The sequence below is a fragment of the Panthera uncia genome, chromosome A2, assembly GCF_023721935.1.
Source record: "Panthera uncia isolate 11264 chromosome A2, Puncia_PCG_1.0, whole genome shotgun sequence".
Lineage (NCBI taxonomy): Eukaryota > Metazoa > Chordata > Mammalia > Carnivora > Felidae > Panthera > Panthera uncia.
Genome location: NC_064816.1, coordinates 135,500,052 through 135,520,701, shown reverse-complemented (window position 1 = coordinate 135,520,701; position 20,650 = coordinate 135,500,052). Strand labels below are relative to the sequence as shown.

Here is a 20,650-nt window from a genome sequence, read left to right as displayed (position 1 = left end):
TCATAGGATTTTTCACGAGGAAGAAAAATGTGGTCTTTGTTTTTGTTTTTTGTAAAAACTGTTAAGTTGTAGTAGAAAGTGCGACCCTGAAAGATCCCGAGTGTAGGAAGAATTGCCAGGAAAATGGAAATCTTTGACTGTTGCCAGGAGAGAAAAAGAGAAAGCATAGTGAGGAGACAGCTGGGCACAATATGGTTCCTCATGACTTTTTAGTTATATCATAAAATAAATGAAACATTAAGTGCAAGATAATTTTTTTGGTAAGAGGAGTGAGAATGAGAGAAATGATTGGGCCTTAGTGTCCATACTGATTTAGGGCAGCACACAAAAAGGCAAGACCAGAAGACTGAAGGAACGATGGAAAAAATAGCTATAAGAACTTGTAGAAATCAAGGGAAAGGCTTTTTGTGGATCATAGGTTTTAGAATTTGAGTTCTAAATCTATGGTTACATCAGCTGATGAACCAATTAATCTCACCCGTTCATAGGCTAAGATTTAGAGGAAATGGACATTTTAGCTGATACAAGGGAATTTTACCTCAGTTTTGACCAAAATGTTGTAGAGAGCAAGAAAAACACAACCAGAATGGAACTGCTACACTTGAAGTCAATCCTAGTCCATTACATAGACTAATTAGTCCAGTCTTTAAAAATATTAACTAACAGTGACTTTGACATACTTTTAATCTGTTATGGTAAATTATAAAATATTTGTTATTCTAATGCAAATTCATTCAAATCACCTTTTTGTATAGGATGCCATACTAAACATCATGGAAAGCAATTAAGATAGATTTTATAATTTTCCTTGTAAATTCTTATACAATATCCATTCCTCTTTATGCCTGTCTACTTCGCCCCTCACACATGCCGAGCATTGTCTCTAATATTCAGGGGGACACAGTGCTGATTTCAAAAAAGTTGAAGTAACTTATTATCCTACAGTATTTTTGATAACTAAGAAAAAATAGCTTATAATGAATCCCTGAAGCTAGACAAGGTCAGAGTTTTTTTCAAATGTCAAAACTAACAACGAGAGCCATAATGCTGATTTTCAGGTCCACGTTTAGCACTATAACACATAGATATATAAAAAAATATTTACTTTACTATAATTTGGAAATAACTTTCAACAATAGAATTTTATGTTTGGTTTTAGTTTAACTTCACTGTATCTAAATATTATGTGGTTTATTGAACTAATATTTTTAATCTTCTTATCATGGACATAGACATTAAACCAATCAGGTATTATGGATTCTATACTAAGCCTTCATTCTCCATAAAAGGCTTAATCTAAAGATTTTTGAAGTATTGGTTAAATAATTTGTAATTTTAACACCTTAAACATTGACCTCCACAGGTTATCAGAGGTTAAAAACTCACAAGCTGACAGAGGTGAAAAAAAGCAAGTCAAGAAATTTGAGTGAAAAACCATCAGTCAGTTTCTGATGTATCTTGGGTTCTCTTTACCCAAACTGTGTTAAAGAGACAATTTGAATTTCTAATCTGCAAGAGGTTTTCCCTAGAGTCAAGGCCGTTCCTTTCTTTGATTCGCATACCACTTCTCACAATCACAAGCTACAAAACTGCAATCCTTGTTAGCTGTGTCATTTAAATGTTTTTCTTTTTCTCCCCCATACTCTGGTGGCCAACAGCTAATGGGATAGGAAAATACAACCGATTTTTGCCTCTCTCTGAGCACCACAGTGCACAGGGGTGTCCTCTGTGTATGAACAAAACCCCTTTGCTGTGTAAAAGGAAAGTTGATCACTACACAGTAGCTTTTGGGGGTTAGGGTTATTCTTAATTTGTGCCCTTGGGAACCCGAGTATTAATTTAGGAGGAAGAAAGCCCTCCTTTCACAGTACAGTCATTTCTTCTCTTTTGTGGGAGCCTGCTGCTCTCTAGGTTTTTGTTATCTCTCCACCTTCCCTTCCTTGAAATGCCTCTTCCTGCTGTTCTTCTGTTTCTCTCCTCCAGAGTCTTCCCTGTCTCATTTGTTGGCAGCTTAATGGAATTTATTACACTCCTATTTTCTGAAGCAGTTTAAGAACATGATTGTTGTACGTCTCTTATTATAGCCAAAGCATTCAAAGGAAAAAGGAAATAAGAAAGAGAAATAAGCAAAGATGATGCATTTTCCTGTATCAGGGTAAAAAAAATACCTTAAGGGCTGAAATCAAAGAAGCTTAGACTTGAATGAAGACCAGGTTGTCAGTGTTGGCAGAAATATATCCAAGTATAAAAACAGCTTCGTCAATAGATTTTTTTTTTTTATATATCTTTTAGTACTAACTAGGGAAACTCGAACTTCAAATCTAGGATTCTTTGATTGTGAAGAATCAGTTCCCTTTACTCTGGCTAATTCGTGGTTATTCTTCAGGTTTCACCTTAGATAATATTTTCTTTTCATTAAGTAATTGCTTCATAGCAACCTATGGTTAGTTACCTGTTTACCTGTAATCATGAAGCAGAATTATCCTGTATTTTAATTACTTGTTTTCCTATCTTTACAAATTATGAGATTTGAGAGTTCTTAAAATCAGTATTGTTTACTCTGTACCTAATACATTAATATATAGTAAACACAATCAATATTTGTGGAATGAATGAATGAGTACTGTAGGTCATATCAGATATATAGAAACACATGAGAATTTATTTCTTATAATCTTTTGGGAGAAATAAAATTAACAAAAAAATAATTATAGAACAGTTTAAATTTAATTTCCTTGAGTTATTGAAATAGAGACATGGTATATTTGTGTGTGTGTGTGCACGCACGCATGTGTTTGTGTGTGTGTTTATGAGTACAATAGGACTTGAGATACTAGTGATTTCATTGGTTCAAAACATATTAGGAATTTTTATGGAAAAGGTAGAGTTTGAGTTAAAAATTGCAGGGTGGAAGGTGTTGGATGGATGGGTGGATGTTGAATGTATTTGGAAAAAATCTGAGATATTACCAAATCGTACTATATTAGATGGGGCTAAAAACTTGGAGGGGAAGTGGAGTTAAATCAATCTATCAACTGAAATACAATGAAGTAGATGAACTACATATTTCATTAAAAGGTAATTATTGGGGCGTCTGGGTGGCTCAGTCAGTTGAGTGTCTGACTTCGGCTCAGGTCATGATCTCATGGTTCGTGGGTTCGAGCCCCGTGTTGGGCTCTGTGCTGACAGCTCAGAGCCTGGAGCCTGCTTTGGATTCTGTGTCTCCCTCCCTCTCTGCCCCTCCCCTGCTCACACTCTGTCTCTTTCTCTCTCAAAAATAAATAAACGTGAAAAAAAAATTTTTTACGGTAATTATTACAAGTGAAATAAAAGGATTATACAAGTGAAATAAACCTGCAGAGCAAAAGGTATTGCCCACATTACTAGAAGAAAGGAAATTGCATTTAATAGAGTCATCCTGAAGAAAATGGCATGGCAAGATTAAGACATTAGTTAGACTTTAAAATATCACAATATGAGGGGCGCCTGGGTGGCTCAGTCAGGTAAGCATCTGACTTTGGCTCAGGTCATGATTTTACAGTTCCTGAGTTTGAGCCCCGCATTGGGCTGTGTGCTGACAGCTCAGAGCCTGGAGCCTGCTTTGAATTCTGTGTCTCCTCTTTCTCTGCTCCTCCCCTGCTAGCACTCTGTCTCTCCCTCTCTCTCTCTCTCAAAAATAAATAAAGCTTAAAAAATTTTTAAATATCACAATATGAAACTCAGCCTAAGGTTGCTTATTCCTTAAAAACTTTTAAAAGGAGCTTTGAAACATTTAACTTCAGTAACACTCTGAGGCCTACCCCAAACAAGGCTGTATCTATTTAAAATAATCTATATATTGTTATTTCTAAGTGATAGTAATTAAATGACAAAATATTTTCTTATTGAGCTATTTCCCTCTTATAATCCTTAATAAATTTTAGCTAATTCTATCAGTCTGCTAATTAGCAGTACATTATTTAATATTAGATATATGCCTTAAGAATATAAATTAATGATAGGGTCGCAGCCTCTCACTTGCTGGACTTAAACTAGAACTGAGAATCTAAAGTTTCTGATGGAGAGTCCTAGCTCTGAACAGCACTTATTCTGGCTTTGATCAGAAAATGCTGCCATTACTTTGAAAGCATCTCAAATATAGTTGTTTTTAGATGGTACTTTTCAGTTTTCAATGTAACTTAGCTAATATGAAATGTAAGAAATTTAAAAGTAATTTAAAGCTGTAACTGAAAAACATATTCACCCTTATATTATTTCTTTATTTGGCTAGTCTGCATTCCTGATGATTTGTTCCCATACAAGGGCTTCTAATTAAACTTTAAATTATATCAAATCTAAGATTTAAGTGGCTGCAATTATGGCATAAATTAGACTACAGGTCTCCAAAGCATAAATTACCATTCAGTCTACAAAAAATCCAGCATTTGGAGAGTCAATAGTCATGATCAAAATAGGCTTGTTTCTGTTAGATTATAATCAGGGAAAGAAGTTGAGCAGCTTTAATACCATGAAGGAGAAGGGAAAATAGTGAGGTTTCACTGTGAAATTTCCGGGTGAAGGCATCTTTTCGTAAAGTCTCGGTCGGAGGGAAGAGAAGCAGTGGCAAACACACACTTAATCTTTACTAACTAGTGTCTCTAGTGTCTCACTCCACCTCCTGAATTCTTAGCCTGGGAATCCACAGATGAGCTTCAGGGCAGGTGAACTCCATCTTTAACCCTCGGCTCATGAGGTCAGCTAGGTTGGGAGGCACCAAGGCTGAATTGGGAATAGAGAGTGAGAATCTTAGCCATCATCATCAGGGAGGTAGGGATCACTGCTGAGATAGCTAAATATAGTTGCTCAACTATGGACATCTGTTTTGTGAAGAACTGTGAACTTGTTAGAGATTTATGTTTATAGGAAACAAGACCATAACTCACAGAAGTCCCGTTTTGCTGTGTCCTTAGTTCTGGCGCACTGAGGATAGTAACAATTGCTCCACAAAAGTTTCTTCAATTGACAAAGCATGATCAAGACACATTTTTATAACTCAGTGTAATTGAAACAAGCAGATCACTTTTTTTAACATTGAAAATAGCATGCCTTTTTCCAAGGGTAATGAGTTATTCCATATACCCATTCAGCCATTCAACATACTAGTTAGTACAAATTAGTACCAAATTCTGAATCCTGTAGAAATGCTTGCACTTCCACAGACTAAATAGCTCATTCGTACTTTTTTTCCTAAAATGTTTTATTTTCCCATGGTCTACAAATTCTGCAATTAATTTCCTCAAGCTTTAGTGATGCTTTTATTCATAAAGCACATGATATTAAGTTAGCTTTTAGTAGAAATTATTTTTAACCTTTAATTATAACTAATAATTATAAACATATTATTGTTTTTAAGTGTTCAGCTCCAAAGGTATGGAGAACATTTAGCGGCAAAATAATTGAGATGGATACACAGTTCACCATCAGAGCCAGAGAGCTGCAGAACATCTATAAATGCATAATGCTGAAAAATATCTCTCAAGATGAAAGACTGGATGTACTCCTAACACTTAAACATACTGTGAAGGTACATTAACTTTCTCGTAGTTTTGAGGTATCACTATCAATATTGGTATCACTATTGGTATTACTATTAATAAAAAAATGAATACTAAAATAAGCTGTTTGGTATTAATGGTAAAGATGACTAATCAGTGTCTATATATATAAATTTGTTTGTCAACAGCTATATTGTTTTGATGTCGTTTGGGGAGGATGTGTTTTCTGCATTAATATTTATCTAAAAGTTCTCAAACTATATATTACGATACATAGAAGTATGCACAATGCATAATCTAAATGGAAATGAATACCCATTTCTATTTGATTGATGCAAATATATGCAAATATATATATAGCATGAGATTAATACTCAACTCAGTTCACTAAAACAGCAATTTCTATATATTTTGACACTCTTCAATAAAAATTTTATTTTTAGCAATTTTAAAGCAGGATGAGAATATTTTTATTTTTTTCTCATCATTTATTAATTTAAGACACATTAAGCAATTGAGTAAATGGTTCGTGTTGAGCACTAAGTCTGGATAGATCTCTTACATGTCCCTCCATCTTGAGAACAGAGGCATTGACTCAATGAGGCACTGACTGCTTTTGTTCTGGATTACGTTTTTAAAGATGTTTGTGTAGTGACTAACATTGGAAGATAGAGATAGTTAGGAAGAAAGGGAGAATCAGTAGGTCCAGAGGTAGGAAATAAGCATGATGTATGTAATGGGCGGTAAAAAGGCCAGATTAGAAAAAAGAGAATGCAAGTAGGGAATACAGTAGAAATCCTCCTAACTAACGAATTTAGGAACATTTTTTGGTTAATAATAAAAAAAGAAAACCAAACAAAAACAGAGAATAGGCTTATAAAAATAAATTGTGCATATCTTAAACAATACGTTTAACCTATATATGTACATGTATATTTATTTAACAATATTTTATTGGAGGATTAAGGCCTTTAAACATGACTCAAATTCTGGCTCTATTCATTATGGCTGTACAACCTTAGATAAGTTATTTAATATTTCTGAAAATCAGTTTCATCATTTGTAAAATTAGTTGCATTGAGGATATAGATATATATGTGTATATAATCTATGTGCATCTATATGTATTTATAAAGTATAAAATATGTGTATTATCTCACTGCTTATGAATAAGGAGCCCTCAAAAAATTATTAAAAAAATTTTTTAATGTTTATTTTTGAGAGGGAGAGAGCGACAGAGTGTGAAGCAAGGGAGAGGTAGGGAGAGAGGGAGACAGAATCTGAAGCAGGCTCAGAATCTGAGCTGCAGCACAGAGCCCGACATGGGGCTTGAACTCGCAAACCGTGAGATCATGACCTGAGCTGAGGTCAGACACCTAACCGACTGAGCCACCCAGGTGCCCCAATAATGGGTATTATTTTGATGACAGTTACTAAGAGAGACCAGTGAATCTTAAACTTGAGTACACATTAGAAGCATCCAAAGAACTTGAGAGAGTGAGATGCATAGAGACAGAGAAAGAGAGATTGAAAGAGAGAGAATATGAGAATAAATGAATAAGGAATGATACTTAGGCACAATTTCAGAGAAGTTAAATTAGATCCTCAAGTGTTAGGGCAATCTTAAAACCTTTAAAAATCTCTCCCGGGTCATTCTAATATACTTTCAGGGCCAAGGACCCTGATCTAGACTCTTGTGTTAGCTATACTAAATATGTATTAAAAAGTACAGGAGAATATTATTTTATAGTTACAGATGCCGCATTCTGACTCCTTCATTCAAACTGTGTTTTAGTTCTCTCTCGGGCAATTGGAACAACTTACTTCTATTCTACTGCTCATAAATCCTGCCTTAATCACTTAACCCCTACATGGGGCTTTCTTATTCAACCACACTCATTTCTGTGATTTTATTAAAAATTATTATGAATTATACAAATTTGCAGAAGAAATACATGAAATATATGTGTACAATTTAACATATGAAGTCACCAACCACATAACCACTCTCTGACCCAAAACAGGACATTGCCAACATTGCCAAGTATCCCGTCTCTTCATAATCCCAGTTCACCCTCTTATCCCCTAGAAGTAACTGCCATATTGACTTTCACAGTAGTCCTCTCCTTGATATTCTTTATAGTTTTACCATCTCCCTATATCCTTAAATAATATAGCTTAGTGTTGCTTATTTTGGAATTCATTTAAGTGGAATGACGTTGTATTGTTCTGTGTCTTACTGCTTTCACTCAACATTACTTTTTTAAGATTTAAGCTTGTTATTGTATATAGCTATAGTTTATTCATTTCCATACATATAATAATATTCTATCAATATGTGCATTGTATGAATAAGTCGACACTTATTTATGTCATCAATTGATTTATGGATATTTAGTTGTTTCTAATTTTGTGCCACTGTGAACAATGACTTTACGTGCACATTTCTCTACTCTTAAGAGGAGAATTGCTGGGTTGTAGATTATGCATATCTGAAGCTCTACTAGATAATGTGAAAATTTTTTCATAATTAGTTGTACCAATTTTTACTCCTGCTAGTTTCTTTTGCAATTTCTTTCTTTTGGAATCTAGTTTCAGTTTGTTTGGTGGTAATTTTGAAAGCTAACAGTAATTTTAAAAATTCTATGCTGAATATATGTTTTGTATAGGAACATGAATGTAAACTGACTCAGGAAATTCTAGAATTGATTGACAGAGAGGTTGACCTTATGATGAGAGGCGTCAAACATCATAATCTTGAAGGGCTCAGAAAAAGAATCGCAACACTCTTTTTTCATTACATCAAAACACCTCTATTTAATCCAGAAGTTGCAAGACACCTTAAGGTACTCTACTTTTTTTCCTGTATTCCTTCCTCAAAATTCTAAAATGTGCTGTAGTAAATTGAAGTATATTCAAATTTTGCTTTAATGCATTACTTGGGGTCCATGTGGAAGACCATCTTATTGGTGACATCTCTTTTGAATGATTGTTTTTCATGTTAACAAATTAATCATTTAACTTTAGTGTCTGTATTTTCAACCTTGAATTCTTCCCTACTCTCTGAACCAAATTGAATATTGTATTATGTTGAATGCATTATGATCTCTTTCACACCTTCGTGCTTTTGAACACACTTAGTTCTACCTGGAATCCTGTCCCCTACTTACTCTGCTAACTCCTGTTCATTTTCTGACATTTAATTCATGGGTCCCCTCTTGCATCAGGCCTTGGAGAGAGTTCAAGTCTTCATTTCTGAGATTCTACACATACTTTGTTTGTGTTGCCTTCTAATACTTATTGCTTAGTCATAGTTTTTACTGAACAGATCCATATAGGTATCCTGATAGAACTTCAAATGTAACATGTATTTGAATGAAACTACCTTTTCCAACTCCAAAATGCTTAAGTTTCTATGAAGATTTTGCTATCTAGCGCCAAGGTAAGTATCTCATTGCCTTCTTACTGTGTCAAACGATTTAAAACACTTTTGGTGCGGTTTGGAAGGGAGCGGTTTACTAAAGAATTCTAAATGGTGTTTTATTCTAATGACTATATTTATAGTTATAAGTAAATATATACAGTATTAAGAAGCTGGCTAAATATCTATTTTGCTTTTTTTGATATAAAATCTCAATATTTAGTCAAAACTTTTAGAAAAATAAAATTATTTAATTTTTACATTGTTTCTTTTTTAATGGATTTTTAAAACTTAATTGTATTGCAAGAGTATTAAGATACAACAAAAGTCAGGGATGCCTGTCTGGTTTGGTCGATAGAACATGCGATTGTTGATCTCAGGCTTATACATTGGAGCCTCATGTTGGGTACAGAGATTACTTAAAAATAAAATCTTAAAAGAATATACATAAAAAAAGTCCAAGAGAAAAGTTGCCCATTATGTTATTTCTTATTCAAATTAATGTTTTATTTCCCCAGGGTAACTTCTAGTCCTTCTCTATAGACTTATCTCAGCTTTTATATTTTTACAATAATAGAATTTAATATTCTACACATTCACCTAACATACCATTTTATTCAGTTTTTAAATTTACCTTTGGTCAGATTTACTATTTGGGGATCAGTTTTGACAAATATAGAGTCATGTAATCAATACCTAACCCAGAGTGTCGTATAAGTGGAATCCTACTGTATGTAGCTTTTTGACACTGGCCTCCTTCATTCAGCATACTGCCTTTGATATTCACCCATGTTTTTGAACGTATCCTTAGTGTTGTTATACCTGTGTAACACTTTTGTTGTCTGAATGTAGTAGAGCTTGTTTATCCATTCACAGTTGTAGGATATTGAATTGTTTGTTAGAGTTTTGGACTTTTGTGAGTAAAATCGCTAAAAACGCTTGTTTGTGAGTTTTTGTGTAAATTGATTGTTTGGGGTTAAATACCTGGGAAGTAGAATTTTTTTGAGTCATCTGGGAAATGCACATTTACCTTTATAAGAGATGGCCAGCCTTTTTTCTGCACTGGTTGTGCCATGTTTCATCCCCATCTGTAACGTGTGACGTTCCCATTGTTCAGCATCCTTGCCAGCAGCTGGTAGTGCCAGTGTTTATTTTAATTCTGGAATTCAAATAAATGTGTAGTAGTGTCCCATTATATTTTAATCTGTGATTTCCTAATGAATATAATATTAAGCATCTTTTCATGCACTTTTTTTTCCATCCATCTATAACTTTTTGGTGAAGTAGCTGCACGTATCTTTTGCCGCCACCCCTTTTTCAAAATTGAGTCATTTGTTTTATCATTATTGAATTTTGAGAATTCTTTGTTTATTTTACATATAAATCCTTTGTAAGATACATGATTTGCAAATATTGGCCCTCTGTCTGTGGCTTGTCTTTTCATTCTCTTAACAGTATCCTTAGCAGAAAAGATGTTTTTATTTTTATAAAGTTGAATTTATCCATTTTAAAAATGGATCATGCCTTTAGCATTTATTTTGTAGTTATGAAATCTTTCTGGAAGAATTAATATTGTTAAAATATCCATACTACCCCCTCCCACACACAAAATGTACATACTACACGAAGTGATCTACAGATTCAATGCGATCCCTATCAAGATTCCAATAGTATTTTTCATAGAACGAGAAAAAAATCCTAAAATTTGTATGGAACCGCAAAAGATCCTGTATAGCTAAAGCAATTTTGAGAAAGAAGAACAAAGCTGGAAGCATCATGCTTTCTGATTTCAAACTATATTCCAAAGCTATAGTTCAGACAGTATGGTACTGACATAAAAACAGACACAGAGATCAATGCTACAAAATAGAAAGCCCAGAAATACACCCGCAAAGGAACTAAGGACACACAATGGAGAAAAGATAGACTCTTTATTAAATGGTGTTGAAAAAACTGGATAGCCACCTGCAAAAAAAAAAAAAATCAACCTTTATCTCACACACATACAAAAATCAACTCAAAATAAAGATTTAAATATGAGACCTGAAACTGTAAAGTTATTAGAAGGAAGTATAGAGAAAATGTTGTTGACATTGGTCTTAGCAACAGTTTTTTTAGTCATGGCATCGAAAGCAAAAATAGACAACTGGGATTGCATCAAACTGAAAAGCTTTTGCGTAGAAAGGAAACAATCAACAAAATGAAAGGCAATGTACAGAATGGGAGAAGATATTTGCAAACCATATATCTGATGAGTTAATACCCAAAAAAAGGAACTTATACAACTCAACAGCAAATTCATATTAACCCAATTTAAAAATGGGCAAAGACTTGAGTAGACATTTTCTCAAACAAGACATACAAATGGCAACACATACATGAAAAAGTGCCCCACATCACTAAATATCAGTGAAGTACAAAGCAAAACCACAGTAAGATATTCAGCTCACAATTTTGGAATGGCTGTTATCAAGAAGACAAAAAATAGCAAGTGTTGGCAAGCATATGGAGAAAGGGAACCTTTGTGCACTGTCCTTTGAAATTAAATTGGTACATCCATTACAGAAGGCAGTGTGGAAGCTCCTCAAAAAATTAAAAATAGAACTACTATATGATGTACAGTTTCAAGTTTTGAATATTGATCATTGAGCCAATCCAAATTTAGTGTTAGGATGAATGAAATAAGAAATACACTTAGTTTAGTGGACTTTCATCTATACACGAATCTAGCCATTGCCTGTAAGATTAATGTAGCATAGCACCAAAAATCTAAATTCTTTTTAAAACTTAAGTGCCAAAGCACTTTGAAGTTGTTGTTATGATTTTGCAATCTAAAGCCTTCACCTACTAATTTTTTTCTGCCAATTAATTTTTAGGTGTTTTTACCACATGTATCCAAGGGTTGATGAATAACACAGATTTCTTAACATTTTGGCAGGATAAATGAATAACTGCTTGAAATTTAAGTTTTGTGTATAATAGTAAGTTAAGGGAAAATGTGACTTTAAAAATTAGCCAACTTTTTATCTCATTCTAAGATAAGTTAGTCCTCAGTATTTCTGTTGGTTAGTATTTGGCCTGACTTTTATAACTAACCTTCCTTCCTTCCTTCCTTCCTTCCTTCCTTCCTTCCTTCCTTCCTTCTTTTGTTCTTTCCTTCCTTCCTTCCTTCCTTCCTTCCTTCCTTCCTTCCTTCCTTCTTCTCTCTCTTCCTCTCTCTCTCTCTCTTTTATTCTTTAGGTCCCTCAAGACCCATTGAAGTTTTATAAGAAGATTTACTTTTGCCACAGTTGCCAGCTCTATATGCCTTCCACAGAGTTTGCCGTATCATCCACCTCACACCGCGCATACCGGTGTCGTAACTGCGTTAACCTTGACAATGAGACTCGGCAACGAGAATCATTTCTGAAGTACAAATGTTTACTTCAACGGCTCTACTATTCAGAAGCTAATTATGAAGATGATTCTAAAATTGCTTTCCTGATGCAGGTATGATCAGTAAGGGTTGTCAGTCATGGATGAAATTTGTTCGCTGATATTGCAGAAAAGATTCCTACTTTCCCACAGAAACCTTTTAAAATAATGGCTCCTTGGGCCATTGGGTGGCTGAGTTGGTAAAGCGACTGACTCTTAATTTCGGTCAGGTCTTGATCTCAAGATCCTGAGATCTAACCCCCAGCTCATGCTGGGCATGGAACCTGCTTAAGATTCTCTCTCTCCCTCTCACCCTGCCCGTCCCCCACTCATTCTCTTTCTCTCTCTCTCTCTCCATCTCTCTCTCTCTCAAAAATTAAAATAAAATAAAAGTACTTTTATCTATGCTTATACTTGGTGACGCTTGCCCCTCTGGCAATTCTAAGTTTATATATGCAGACTTTGTGATAAGAAGTCACTTCAAGACTTTTAGCTAATATGGTTTAAATTGTAAAAGTTTTTAAACAGTTATTTCATTTCCCCCATTTTCCTTATTTTTTTCATTAAAACAACAGTCTTTTTAATAACACTAAGCAAATTGCTTACTTTATTAAATCTCAATTTCTTCATTTGTAACATGGAAATAAAGTGACCTACAATAACCCTGAGAATAAGATGATAGTGACAAATTTTGAAAAGCACCAAGTACCATATACATGTAAGGTAAAATTAGCATACTGGATGAAATATATGCAGCTTTTTCTGGGTTAAAGATGCAGTCATGACTGTGAAACTGATAATGTAGTTTGGGCAGAATGAGCAGAGGTTTGGAGAAAAATAAATTGTAAGAAGCAACTTCATGAACAACGTTTCTCTCTTAAAAATATACTCTTATAATGTATTTCTTCAAGTAATTTAATAATCTTAAAGAAACGTTATATTTAGAAGAAAACATTATTTTTCAAACTTGTTTTGACATGCAGCTAGAAGATATTCAGTACCTGATAGAGAACATCTGGGCATCGCAGTCAGCACTCAGTGCCTGGAATGATCTCCATGATCTGGTCATGGTCAGGTGGGATAAGTCCTTGGAATGGTCCCCGTGGAACTGCATTCTTCTTACCAAAGATGAAAGCATTGCTCATCTCAAGCTAACAAGTATTGAAGAGGTAAGAAAGCAGAGAATTTATTTGGGGAACTCATTTAATCATTGAAAATTTTAGAGATAGTGTGACTGCTTTTTACTACATTCCAAGGATAATTTAAATACTTCCATTGGATTAAGAAACAGACTGGATAACAGTAACAAATATGTGGATGGTGTGTATGGCTGAGATTAAAATTAAAGGAAGCCAAGGCACGGAAAAGGACAAGATAAGAGATCAGAACATCTTACAAGTATCGAAACTGGATATCACTCTCTCTTAATAATAGCAAGTTGAAGCACATAGTTCCATAGTAAATTCCATGCAGACAGAGGTTTTATTTAGCTTATTCATGTCTGTATCGCTAATACCTACACCAGTGCCTGTCCCAGACTAGGGGTTTACTAAATATTTGTTGAATGAATAAATGAAATAACAGGTATTATGTAACCTAGACTCTGCCTTTCTTTGATTAACCATCATGAGTCTGCCTAAAAAGCACACTAAATTCTCAAATTTTGTTCATAATCTTGTGCTCTAAATGGCAATTATACTGATGGACTATGGTTCTGAGGCTCCAGTTTTCATTTTCTCCCAAATGACTAGGAGTGGGGAAGACGCTCTAAAAATTCAATACCATTTAATTTCATTAACTTACAAGATGCAGTCTGTAAAACATTTCAACGAACAGAACTGAGTTCATCAGAGAGCTTCATTTACATGAAGCAAGCTTAGGACCCAACAGTTGATAGTGATTCTCTGCCTTCTATTGATTAAATGCCTATACTTTGAATTTCATGCAAAATGTCAGTTAGGAGAAAATAAAGAACTGACTTCAAATATAATAGTCACTTTGAATGGTGCTATTCCCTGCTTGTGTTTTTACTGGGTAGGGGGGAGGGTTTAAAGAGGAGGAACTAGTTAAATTTGTAGTTTTTTGGAATAATTTTCCAGTAGAAGTCAGGCTAAGAAAAATTGCACTCTAGGGATTGAAAGAAAGAGCAGCAGAAATTGAAGCTGTGTTAAATATTATATTTAGTAAACTAAGCTGCTTCATAAATATGTAATCACTCGAAGCATAGCCAATACTACAATATCATTTCATCTAGGACCTATAGTGGGATTGAAGTTCATTCCCAAATCTGATATTCTACTGTTTCAATTAATCCACACACTCCCTTTGTGTATTTAATCAAATTAGTGCAGTATCCAATTAAATGTTCTATTCACATGCATTCCTAATTTCTGGATGCCTATAAATTTCTATAAAGAGAGCTAAGGTTCTCAACCAGACAAACTAAAAAAAAAAATGCCTTTTTATGGTTTTGGACTAGGTGTAATCTTTTAATAATATTCAGCTTTTTAAAAAGAATAGTTTGCATCTTGCCACAAGTTAAAGTTAAAGCATTTCTAGAATTTCCTTAATGCACAGAGATATTTGCCTTCTCAGTAAGTAAAAAAATACTCAAACGTTAAAATAATCTTGGCCCCCTGTAATCATGACACAAGTTATAGGAAAAGTGTGGAAAAGACTTCTGTTCTCTGAACCATAAATGAGGCAGAGCAATTTCTCATGGTGCACACGTTGGTCAAAGTAGGAACAACAATGGATGTAAAGTCAGGAGATCTGACACAGTATGTCCCCATTTCTGTCACTAACAATCTGTAGGACGTTAAGACCTGCCCTCTTTGCTTCACAAATTTTTATAAAGTTTAGCTAAAATCATGGAATCAATATAGAGGATCAGAGCAGCCTTGGTTGAATTCTGGCTCTATCATTTATAAGCTGGGAGAATTGAGCAAATTTGTCAATGTCTTAGTGCCTGTTTTCTCATCTATAAAAGGGGATGATATGAAAAGGGAAATAATATAAAAAGGGGATAATATATATTGGATATTTTCCATTTTATATTATTCTTTAAGAGTTGCTAATTGTTCCTTTGCTTGTATGTACCATAATATGCTTATCTCACCTTTAATGATTGTTTTTTTTCTATAAAGGTACTTTGAAAACTTATAAAGATCTGTACATGTATAATTTAATGTTGAATAACAGAAGTGTGTTAGGTTTTTTTTTTTCTTTTTTAATGAAGTAAGGACTAAGAAGTGGTTGAACATAGTTAGATCAGTGCAAAGGATGAGTATTTTGCCCTGGTAAATTGGTCTGTAAAAAGGAAACTTTAAGCCAGGACACTCCTACATGATACTCTGCCAGAATGGTATGTCCTTTGGCTCCTTTCCTGCAGGCTCTCTTTACATTTGTTTTGACACTATGAAGGGTCTTTAGTGAGGGATGTATTACTTTTAGAAAACAAATTCTAGGAGGAGGTACAAGTAGTGATTTAGTTGAAAAGAAGGGTCGATTAAGATTAATAAAGGAAACGGATGGTATTTATTAATTCAACTAAAATTTTCTTTTGAATGTGCCAGATACAGTGCTAAGTGCTTGGAGAAAAACAAGGATGTGTAATGGACACAATCATTGTTTCTGTTGTATTTAAGTTTGGTTGGAAATAACAGACTGAGCAATTTATAATGACTTAATTAAATGTGAAGTTAATTTCCTTATCAAACAAAAAGTTAAGTCCAGATGGTGGCTCCACAGTGCTCTCAGAAACCCAAGCCCTCTAACTTTCTCTTCAGCCATCTTTAACCTTTGACTTTCATTCTCATGCTTGTGGAGTCTTAGAGATAAAATAGCTCATTCTCTTAAAAAGCTTTCTTGTAAGCTTCATCCAATGGCTTCTATTATATATACATGTATGTATAATGGCCTGAAACATGTCACATGGCCACCCCTAGCTAGAATAAAGGCTAGGAAAGCTGAGCGCATCACACAATACAAAATAAGGCCCTTCTGCAAAATCAGGCCTCTAAATATGAATAGAAGAAAGAGTGAATATTGGGTTGGCAACTAGCAGTCTGCCACTCTTAGTAGAAAACAAATTATCTTATACTGTGGCAATGCTACATAACAGAGAAAGTTCAAAGTATGCTATAGCTGTGGAGAGACCAGAAGCCTAAACATTAATTAAGAATAAAAATGGAAAGGTACAGAGACTTGATAAAGGCAAAAAGGTTATTTTCTACTTAAAGACAGAAAATGGACTCATGAGGTGGGAATTAAGTAATAAAAAGGGTGAGCAAAAGGAGGTTTATATTGTCACAACACCATTGTGATCTTTGTTTTGGATAGGGAGATAAGTACCAGTCTTAGAAAAAAATAATTCAAGTTGGTAATTGTGTGAGTGTTGAAGTAGATTTAAAGAGAGAACCAACGTGACAAGATCATAATTCAAAAATATTGATATCTACCTTGTGGTGTTGAGAGACACATATATGAAAAAGACCCAATTTGAGCCTTTAAGGAGTATTTTTTTTATCATGGAAAGACTCTTCATATATGAGACACATATATGAAAAAGACCCAATTTGAGCCTTTAAGGAGTATTTTTTTTTATCATGGAAAGACTCTTGAGCAAATAGTGAAATTCAAGACAGAATGAACTAAATATTATAATTAAAATATATAAAAGTACTAAGTACCTGCAAGTAAGGAGGAAGGAAGGATAAGTTTGGACTCAGAGGTCAGAGGGAGAGTCAGGAAAGGCCTCAAGTTTACAATGTCATAGGAGCTGAGCCCTGAAAGATATTAGACAAAACTGGGAAGAAATATACTGTGGGCTGAGAGAACTGGTATACGAAACTGAGACATGAAAGTGTTTTTATCTTTTTACCTGGCAAAATATATCTGTGACATTTAATAGAACTTGATTTTCTTTTCTTTTAGGGATATGAACCCTCGTTTATTCACAAGATCAAACACAAACATATCCTGGCTAAGAACTATTTTTCTCAAATTCCAGTGCTGGCTTCATTTATACTTGATGATGGTGAGATAGATGAGATCAGAAAGAAATATAACTCAGAAACAACACCTAAGATTATAGTGTCCCAGAGACCTAGTCCTTAGAAGATCCAGGAGTGTTTGATGATCAGCACTTTTGTCCACTGCTAATAGAGTAATAAGAGACCACACAATATGGAAATAGAATTTTATCTTTTTATTGATTTTAATTGTTTTTTGTTTCTCATATTATCATAAGTTGTATAAAGATAAAACATCCCTATATAAATGCTTTATTGTTACACAATTAGTGATCAATTGAAATATAGTTTTGTTCCTGAAATTAATGTTTTAAGATAAAGAGAACATTTTATTCTTCACACTTTTACATTAAAATATTTAAAATCTCAAGTGCACTATAGTTAAAACCAACAAACAAAACCTAGGCTCAACTTTCAACTCAAGTAATTTATTTTAAGGTAAATATAGTTATAGAAGAATAGTCAGTATGTGGATGGGAGGAAACATAGAATTCCATTTTTGAAAATCTTTACAGGTAAGACAAAAGATGCTATGTTTTAATACAGTGATGTGAATCTTCACTTTTTATCTTCTACTTTTATCTTCCATCCTTCCTGAAATCCCAGTAAAACAACTGGAATTATTTATAAACAAACAAAGAAATAAACGCATTCTATGCTGGAAAACGGGGTAAACGGTAGAACTATCTTTTATCCTGTGGGAGTAAAACTGCCAGTGGGGCAATGATGAAATTCTGTAGGAAGAATAAACTTGGTTAAATAAACTATAGCAACCCCTTTCCCCAATAAGCCAAAGGAATAACCTTAACCGCATGCTTGTCAGACTTACAGTGATGAATAAGAATGTGTGAGTCAGTCTTAAGAGAAGATTGATGGCACACTCAAAATAGGAAAATTCAAGGAGGGTTTATTTACAAAGGGCCTTATTATAAAGTGTGGGCAGTGTGTAGGGAAACTAAAGGAATAGTGCAGGAACCCTGGGCCAGTATGAGATAAGCTGTCTCTACTGCTAGTCTCCAATGAGCCTGGGGAGGGAGAGGTCTGAGAACTCAGAGTGTAACGTAGATATATGAGAGGATCAGAAAACAACTGTCAAGGGATGGCCAACCCTAGATGGTCTCAGGAACTGGAGAAATAAATACTCTAATTTCATGCTTCTCCCTTCCTCCAGTCTCCTGCTTGCATTTCCCATTTATAGAACCCAGAAGTAAAGCAGGAGAAATAGAAGTCTGTTGGAATAATTCATGCAGCTCTGGGGCAAAGAGTAGAAGAGATAATGGGAAAAGTGGAGCTGGATGACTAAATAGAAGATATCTCGCTAGAGAGAAAGAATTTAAAGTGAAACTCTGTAACTCAAGTAGCAGTATTTCTCACACACACACACACACACACACACACACACACGCACGCACCCACACACGATAATTTGGGGGTGGGGTGGGGGAGAATCTTTCTCCTAATTCCAATCAGTAGATAATGAGCTGTTCTCTTAAGTTTAGTGATCAAGGAATTCAATCTAAATATTTGTTCTATATAAATATTTGCCAACATTTCAACAACATATTTTGTAGGATATCTACAATTTTTTTTTAATTTAGCAAAATCGTGGTACATGGCAATTATTTTTAAGGAACTAAACATCAAAGGAACAAAGTGCTATAATGCTGTTATTTTCAAGGTTTCATGGACAATTCAGACATTCTGGGAACTTTCTAAATGGTGAATTACAGATGGGGTTAGACTGATCACTGATAAACAGGTAACAACTTAAGGCAGACAAGAGTGGTTTACACTGGAATGTAAATTATCAGATTTTCACAAGACAATGTAGGAGAATGCTCCATCTTAGAGATGGAAGGGCGGGGAGGCAAGCAGCAAGGGAGAAATATTCAGATAGGGACAAATAAGAGACTTTGAGAATTCTTCTATTTGCCCCAAGGGTGAAGCAACTGACTAGATAGCGTTTGCTCTTAGTATAGAAGATTTTGGAATACAACAAGGAGGGGTGGACCAACCAGAGCAATTAAATTCATTAATGGAAAGGGGCAGTACGTACAGGGCTGGGAGAATAACCATTAAGCGGAAAACACAGCTCAACAGCAGAAAGACTTTCCTCAATAAAGTCAGCTATTCTGGTAAACACTTTTCAATCCTTCTAGAACTACTCGTTTTACACAGCTATCTGAAAATCCACAGCAGAAGGGACGAGAAGAGGTATCTGGCTAGAGAGCCATCAGTGGGCGGAGCGGGGGCGGAGGGGGAGTCAGGTTGCTACCCACTAAATTTTAACTCCAGCATACTGGAGAGCAATGACTTGTTGAGCAGTTAGGTTCTCCTGCTTCCATAGTATCTGCATTCCTCAACTTTATGGCCTGATGAACATATTTCCCTTAGCCCACTAACTAATGAAGCTGTAGAAGGCGTTTCCTTCTTTCTCTTTTATGAAGACTGTATTATATGGTTAGAGGCCTAACAATAGAATAGAACAATATTTTACAAATTGCAAAACAAGCTGATCAAGAATAGTCACTATATATATGCGTGTATATATATGTGTGTGTGTGTGTGTGTGTGTGTGTGTGTGCGCGCGTGTGTGTATACGTATATATATGTGTGTGTATGTATACACATATATACATATGTATATGTGTATATATATATATGTATAAATATAGTGACTATTCTTGATCAGCTTGTATCTATCTATCTATCTATCTATCTGGATTAAAAAATTAAAAAGGGACCCTTCTGAGGAATGATATTCACATAACAAATCTCTTCATTCATGTTAAGGATATTTGATAGCACTTTTCATCCTTTGGGGAGAAATTGATACTGGGAAAAAATTGCTATTACCCAGATAAACAATTGCTAAATTCCAAGACAACACATAAATGGCAATGACCAGCAGCAGGTTTCATTCTTGAAAGAGATTTGATGGATTAGCTCAAGATAGTTCCCTAGAATTTAGAGGAAAGGGACAAAGTAATGAAATAGATGAGCAAAAATAATAAGTTTAACGAACTTACTAGAAATAACAATACACTAGAAATAACATAAGCCTAGAATGGAGTAGAAAAGGAGAAGCAATTAGCAAAGAGAGATTTAAAGCCAATTTTCCCAAGCTAAAAAGATCTATAACCTTAGGTGTGTAAAGAATCTACCAAGTACTGGGAAAATTAACATACAGACACACATAGAAACAATCTCGTGGTATTTCTGAATTTCAGGAATATTGGACAAATTCC

At 34.5% G+C, this 20,650-nt stretch overlaps 1 protein-coding gene across 2 annotated transcripts in view; it reads left to right on the top strand.

Annotated features, from left to right (window-relative positions):
• Window positions 1-18,785, top strand: part of IQUB (IQ motif and ubiquitin domain containing) — a 58,141-nt gene extending 39,356 nt beyond the window's left edge. For both annotated transcript variants that reach the window (XM_049641759.1, XM_049641758.1), the window contains 5 exons: window positions 5,393-5,563; window positions 8,204-8,380; window positions 12,196-12,444; window positions 13,353-13,538; window positions 17,305-18,785. In XM_049641759.1, the coding sequence (XP_049497716.1) occupies window positions 5,393-5,563; window positions 8,204-8,380; window positions 12,196-12,444; window positions 13,353-13,538; window positions 17,305-17,487 (966 nt within the window). In that variant the 3' untranslated portion in view covers window positions 17,488-18,785. The remainder of the gene's footprint in view (window positions 1-5,392; window positions 5,564-8,203; window positions 8,381-12,195; window positions 12,445-13,352; window positions 13,539-17,304) is intronic.
• Window positions 18,786-20,650: the final 1,865 nt, after the last annotated feature.